We start from the raw sequence: 7028 nt of genomic DNA on the forward strand, positions 1-7028 counted from the left end.
AGCTAAATAGCCACAGCATGGTATGTCGGTGTATCTTCAGGCGTTCGCCACCGCAAACCTTATTCCTCAAAATACGACAGTTACTTTTTAAAGATTTATTTTCCGTCAGTGGAGTGATCAATTAATTGTTTCATTTCTATATCAGAAATTCATCAGAGCAGTCAGATTGTTTATCATTTGGGCAGTTAATCCTGTGTCTTGAACTGTCTTAGACTGAGCATCAAATGACAACTGATTCAGCAGAAGTCAGCCTGGTTCTCAGTTTTTATCACTGGAGTGTGTAGATTTGTCTGTGCGTTTAACATATGAATGTGTTTTTTAAACATTGTGAATGACTGAGGTGAACTTGGCCAAACTTGACTGAAGGGAACTAAATTAACCTGGAAGAAGGTGGATACGACCACAGTAAAGTGACTCAGACAAGGTGTTTGTGTGGTGAATGAACAGAGTCTCTCAGATGAATCACATTGAATTCCTTTTAATGAAAGGCCTTTATAAACATCTATCTTATAAAATATGAACAAGAGTCACGTGAAATTTTAACAGAACGCTACAGGAACGTTATAAAAAGCAAAAAGTAAAAACCACATGAACAACATGAACACTTCGGCTCAACGCCGGCTCGCCAACGCCTCACACACTGACCCAAAAATAGAGAAATCTTTATTCTTTCAACATTTGGAATCATCAGCTGAGCTTAGCTCAGGTTTTAACAAAATTGCATAGTTTCCTCCAGATTATTGCTTATTGATTATTTTTAAGTGATAACATGGATAATAACGAGACATTCAGAGAGCGTCTCCTGCAGGATGAAGCGCTACAAAGAAGGTTACATCATCAACGTGAAGTCATCATGGACAGCACCGTCTTCATGACCACACTGAAGAGGAGTCGTAGAGCCCGATGCAGACAGAAAGACGAAAAGAAAGAAGGAAAGGCCGAAAGAAAGACAGCTATGAAATGACACACTGACACACACTGTCTCTCTCTTCATTCAACGGTCTCTCTGTTCATCTCTCTGTCTTCAGCAGCCTCTCAGTCCTTCATCCTCCACTTCCTCAGGAGTCGTGGAAGATGGCGTTCAGCTGGGCATTCATCAGCCGCTCGTGGTGCGATTGTCCATCAAAGCCCATCAGCCCGTCCACCTGCAGCTCACCACACCGTGGGTTGGACCCCCCACCACCGTAGATGGCGGCGTGTCCCCCAGGCCCTCCTCCCCCGTAGTGCACACTGAAGGAGAAACTCTTGTCGTAGTCAGCAGCTGCGACGGCCTCGTGCTTGAAGGATGAGAAGTTCCCGTTGATGCTGAGCGGAGGGCTGAGGGGCGGGTCAAACGCCGGGCCGTCCGACACCAGGACGCCATCAAAGAAGGGCTCCAGTGGGCCGTAGGGCTGACCTTTGACCTGGTGGAAGATGTGGGACGGCTCCATGGTGCCGTAGGGTGGGCTGGGCAGGCCGGCCGTCAGACCAGGGCTCTGGTAGGAGAAGTGTCCCGGATAGGCAACGGTGCCGGAGGAGGGAAGGTGAGTGGGCAGGTCGGGTGTCTGCTCCGGCAGGAAGGTCCGAGGATTCAGCTGCAGGCAGCCCGCCACCAGGTTAGTGGTTGGCTGAGACAGACCTGAGAACAGAGACACAGTAATCAGTCAATGCTAAATCAAGTGTCCATACCTTGTTTCATAGTGTTCATACCTGTCAATTGATGTTCACATCTTTTACTATTTGTGTGTACTTTACTACCTTTTACCATATGGTTGACTGTTAATTAATGATAATAGAATTAATAGTAATAAATGCCAGTAAATATTAATACATATTAATGAATATTAATACCTTCAATACATTTTCTTTGAATTCAAAAACATCACTTCAGATTTAGGTTCAAAATATACAGGATATACAAATATACTCATTTTGTTAAAATACTCAATGGCACTATATGAAAGTCCTTCAGATTTTGGTGGGTTTCACTGACATCTCAACATAAAGAAACCCTCCCTGGATGAGGCCACATGCTCACAGTTTTTCTCTTCATGTTAACTGTATATGAGCAGAGATCAGGCTCCAGACTGACTCTTGGGTCTTGGTAAACCCAGTCCGGTCTGTCGCTGTAAGGTGATTCTGACCTTTGCAGAGCGCCTGGACGAAGCTCATGAGGTCGGGTGCCTTGCCGGAGCGCAGGATCTCACTCAAGGCCCAGATGTAGTTCTTTGCGAGGCGGAGCGTCTCAATCTTTGACAGTTTCTGGGTTTTGGAGTAACAAGGGACGACTTTGCGGAGACTCTCCAAAGCGTCATTTAGCCCATGCATACGGTTCCTCTCCCGTGCGTTGGCTTTCATTCGACGAACCTTAAACCTGCAGAAACAAGAAATGCAGTCATTGTTAGCCCTGTTATCAGTGATCATATCTGTAATATTATAATACTGATAATCAGCTTCCAAGAATTACTTGTGAGTAAGTGTACATGCAGTCATTTGCGGCTAACCATATGTCTGCAATGTCAGCTCACCCCTTTGCAACACTGGCTGCACCATTAGCAACGGTGCTGCTGTATACTCATACAGTGATCACGACTCAGTGTGCAATGTAATTACTGTAGTCATGTACATTGAAGAGAAAAGGCTTGAAGCATAAAAAGACACTATTCTGTCAAACACAACCCAAAATTAACATAGATAAGATTATGATTATTATAGTATATTATAATAATAATCGTCTTTTTTGACACAAAATGACGCACAGATTAAGACATATTTTCCTGAAAAATATGCAGAGGAGGTTGTGGTTAGTTATTTTGTGTCTGAGTAGGCTGGACTTGGCCACAATGAGCTCCACAGAATCCAGGACAGAAAAACATCTTGAAGCACTACCTGCTGATGGTAAAGCTTATTGCTGTGAGTGCATGGTAATAGCTGAAGGCAACAAATGAGCATAACTACATTAATGTCCATTTCTTTTCACCTATTTGGATTTAGGCAGCTGGACACTGTTTCTGTGGACAATCTTGAATTTCTCCACACGCCTCCCAAAGCAGCGCTTAAGACTGAGAGCTCACGCACTCGAGCTTCTTCACACCGACTTTCTTTTTAGTTAAGGGGAAAGGAACTGCAGAAGAACAGAATTACTTTGTGTGACTACGTGCAATTCAATTTTTCATTTTCTAATTGAAACAAAGTCATTTTACATCAAATTCCATTTAACACAGAACACCACCAGCTGCTGCTGTTCTTCTCTGATTGAACTAACTATGAAGGTTTGTGGGAAGTGAAGGCCTGATGTTATTGTTCAGCACAGGTGGGTAAAGTCCCACTCTAATATATTTTGAGATCCACAAAAAAAAGCACCATTTTTTAATCATGTCCTTCAAATTGATGCTTCTGTTTTTTGTATTTTCATGTCATTTCTTAGTTAAATTTTAGTCCAGATGTTATGTCCAGTGGAGGGATGTTAATGTCAGTCCATTCAACACTTTGGTCCACAGTCTGAACAAGTTTCTGTAACATGTACTGATCATGTCCTCAGAGGATGAACCCTGTGGACGTTAATGACTCACATGCTGAAAATATTAGTCTTCAGAACTCAGAACAAACAGGGGAAACAGCTCAATGCCCCTCACCTCTGCATACGAGCCTTCGTCATCTTCTTCTTCTTAGGCCCTCGCCTCTTGGGTTTGTTCTCGCCGTCCTCTTCCTCCTCCTCTTCCTCGTCGTCCTCGTCGTCCTCATCCTCGTCCAGATGGTGGAGGTGGTCGTCCTCCTCCTCTCCTCCTCCTCCTCCTCTCTCTGTCTCTCCTTCTGCGGGGCTGTGAGGCTCCTGCTGCCCCTCTGAGTCCACTGACACTTGCTCGTCTCTCACTGACCTCGTCATGATGCTGATTCTCTGTCTGACAAAGAGAAAAAACAGAAGAAACATGTTCATTAGAAAAGACTAACACTCCTGCAGAGAGCTCAATCTCATGCTTACTCTCCGTAAAGACATGTGGAAAAATTTTTATTCATAGACATTCGTTCTCTAGTCGAGGCCTGGTTATGACAAACATCCTCACAGCTTACATTAAGGTTTTAATAATGTTTAGAAAGTTAGAAATGGCCACCTCATTTGCAATTTTTAATATAGTGAGGAACAGATGGCATCTATTTTGACTGTCCTCCAGGGTTTTGTACAGCATTGAATTTTTTGCCAAACAATACAAATATCTCACATTTTGCACCACATTCATTTTGCTTTTTGTTGTTCTGATTTGTACAATTACACCAATCATCAGACAGACCTCATGTTTATATGTCTCTGTAATAATGAAAATGATTAGGCAAAAATATTGGTTTGTTTCTGTGTTGAACAGAATCAGCAGGTCTAAAAAAAACAGTTTAAAAACCTTATTTTTTAATGCAGAAATAACCAACAGTTAGCGCTCCTTCTGATTCAAATTCAAATGTAAAAGGAAGAATGTGGCCTTGTTTAACTCTTAATTTGTGCGGCTTTCTGATTCATGATATAGAATATTAATTAAATCAGTTTCAGTTTAATTCTTGTTGTGTGAAAAAGTCTCCATCAGCTGATGCGGACGGAGAGAAAATGAGACGGATGAAGTTTTGTCTGTATGAAGCTGCAACTACAATAACATCCCGCAAAGTCACGGCCATTTTAGTTTTAGTTTTAGATTTAACTGTTAGAAAATACCAACTTTTCAGTTTGTCCGCAGAGAAACGGAATCAGCTCTTCACTCAGTAATTGATGAACGGCTCAAATATCCACATTAAATCACTGAAAAATATAAATATCTTTTTGTGTTTAAATACGTCCGGTAGCAAAATCCCGTGTTTTTATTGGAAAAACAAAACAAAACAAAACAAAAAAAAAAAAAAAACAAAAAAAAAAGAGGGAGAGAAATGATTTACCCGCAGAGAAAATATTAAAAACTGAAGCTGAGGATTTAAAAACGTGTCAAAACGCAAAGATAAATTCAGCGTTGATCAAAAGTGGTGGGCTGGAAATAGATGCTTTTGAATAATAATGATAACCTAATAATAACAATAATAATAATTAACCCAATCAAATAGTCCCGCTGACCGGCCCCGTTCAGGCCACAGACAGACAGACAGACAGACAGACAGACAGACAGGTGAGCGGAGTTACGGGACGAACTACATGAATGTGATATTTAAAATCCAGAGAAGAAGAAAGATGATCGGCAGGAAAAAAAATTTGCTGTGAAACGGCAAACAGGTAACAACCAATAGAATTATAGAATTAAAAGATTGCAAATTATATATATAAAAAACGGAATAATTAGACTATCATGAATTAAACAACTCAATAACTAATCAGAATTCAACAAATAAGGAATCTTATGTTATTATTGACGCATGCTGATTTATCCTATTTTTGTAATTATTCCGTGAGGCTGTTAAGATAAACTGTTAATGATTCTCTGTTATTTCAGCATTAATAGATTATTAATTTGCTATAAATTAACAATCAGAAAAGAAATCACATTTACCACCCTGGAGGTTATCACAGACATCTGAGGAACCAGCCAGATATGAATCTGTAAAAACTTACCTATTGTAACAAGCCGATGTCCGTCAGATCGCACGCATCCCGCGCGCCCTATGTGCGTGTCCGTGCGCGGCTGTGCGTGAACTGCTCAGAGCTGTCTGAGGTGTGTGTGTGTGAGATGATGCTGCTTTTATATACAGCGCACACACACACAAGGGGTTCTGGGCAATTAGCATATGAGGCCACGCCTTCCCGGCACGCGCCATATGGTGCGCACGTCATTAAAACGGCCCCGGGGATCACGTGACAAATCGTCCATTTGTATCAGCGGAAGAGTCTCTCTCTCTCTCTCTCTCTCTCTCTCTCTCTCTCTCTCTCTCTCTTTGTGAGGAAAGTTGACCATCTGTCGCCACATACACGCACGCATGCGCACACACAATCATCATACTCATCATGGAAGGTGTGTGTTGCAGCTATGTGATATTTATCTGATATTTGAAAAAGTTTATCGTTATTGTTGTTGAAGAAGGAGAAGAAGAAGACCACCTCCAGATGTGTTCTGGCCGATCTTGTAGCATTCTGTGTGCATTAATGTGATCCAGATCAGATATCAGGATACAGATTACACACTAACATCAGGAGGAGATGGGGTTCAAACGGTCATCTGTGCGAAGTGGTTGGTGCTAGTTGAGGCCTGTGATTCACCTCAGAGCCAGTGTGGTGAGGAAGCCATTCTCCCTCTTGATATATCACGCTATTAGGGGCTGGACGGCAGGACATTTCTAAGAGCACAATCCTGATAAGATGGAGGTTCTGATACCTGCTCCAGAAGAGGCAGCGCTGGGCCAACTGTGCTCAAACCTGCGTGATTTCAGGATGAAATCTGATCAGTCCTTGTTGTTTGACACCCATGTTGATCATGATCGTGACCAGATCTTTGTGATTTTGTCATTTTATTTTACTTAAGAAATACTCATAACTACTTCTCCCATACTCATCAGCCTGCTCTCTTAGGTCAGATAAGCTGAAATTACTGTCTCTCCCGCACACCTGCCTCAAGACCTGTGGTGATCGAGCATTTGAGGCTGTTGCATCTAAACTATTCAAGGCCTGCACGCTTACCGTCTGCTGATTCTGTGGAGGGCATCTGGGTAACCTGCATGCACCAAGTCTGCATTTTATGTGTTCACTGTGTATTAATGAGTGTATATGTGTGTGTATGTGTCCTTTATTGGTGTATTGTTTCTTCATCATGCCTGAGGGTCATGTGGTCAGCTCGCCTTGGATGATTATTTTTTTTAGAATATCAGTCCTTGTTAAGCACTTTGTAACTTATGTCTATGAAAAGTATGTCCATTCATTTTACTCACTCACTTATATTTTTCCTCTCACCTTAATATGCACTCAGCCTTATTACTAACCTCAGCCGGTTATCTCACCTGTGCCCATCCATGACCTATCCTCAGCACTATCCACAACCACACCAGGAAACACTATACAAAGTGGGCACAGATTTGGCTGACAGACTGAA

The 7028-nt window shown here is 42.0% G+C and overlaps 1 protein-coding gene across 1 annotated transcript; it reads right to left on the reverse strand.

Annotated features, from left to right (window-relative positions):
- Nucleotides 1-462: 462 nt before the first annotated feature.
- On the reverse strand, nt 463-5675 carry neurod1 (neuronal differentiation 1). Its single transcript, XM_076747082.1, has 4 exons — nt 5561-5675; nt 3615-3881; nt 2124-2353; nt 463-1618 (listed from the first exon to the last, which is right to left on the reverse strand). The coding sequence occupies exons 2-4, from the start codon at nt 3863-3865 to the stop codon at nt 1059-1061; spliced, it is 1041 nt and encodes a 346-aa protein (XP_076603197.1). The 5' UTR covers nt 3866-3881; nt 5561-5675; the 3' UTR covers nt 463-1058.
- Between the last annotated feature and the right edge of the window lie 1353 nt (nt 5676-7028).

This window comes from Chaetodon auriga, chromosome 13, assembly GCF_051107435.1.
Source record: "Chaetodon auriga isolate fChaAug3 chromosome 13, fChaAug3.hap1, whole genome shotgun sequence".
Classification (NCBI taxonomy): domain Eukaryota; kingdom Metazoa; phylum Chordata; class Actinopteri; order Chaetodontiformes; family Chaetodontidae; genus Chaetodon; species Chaetodon auriga.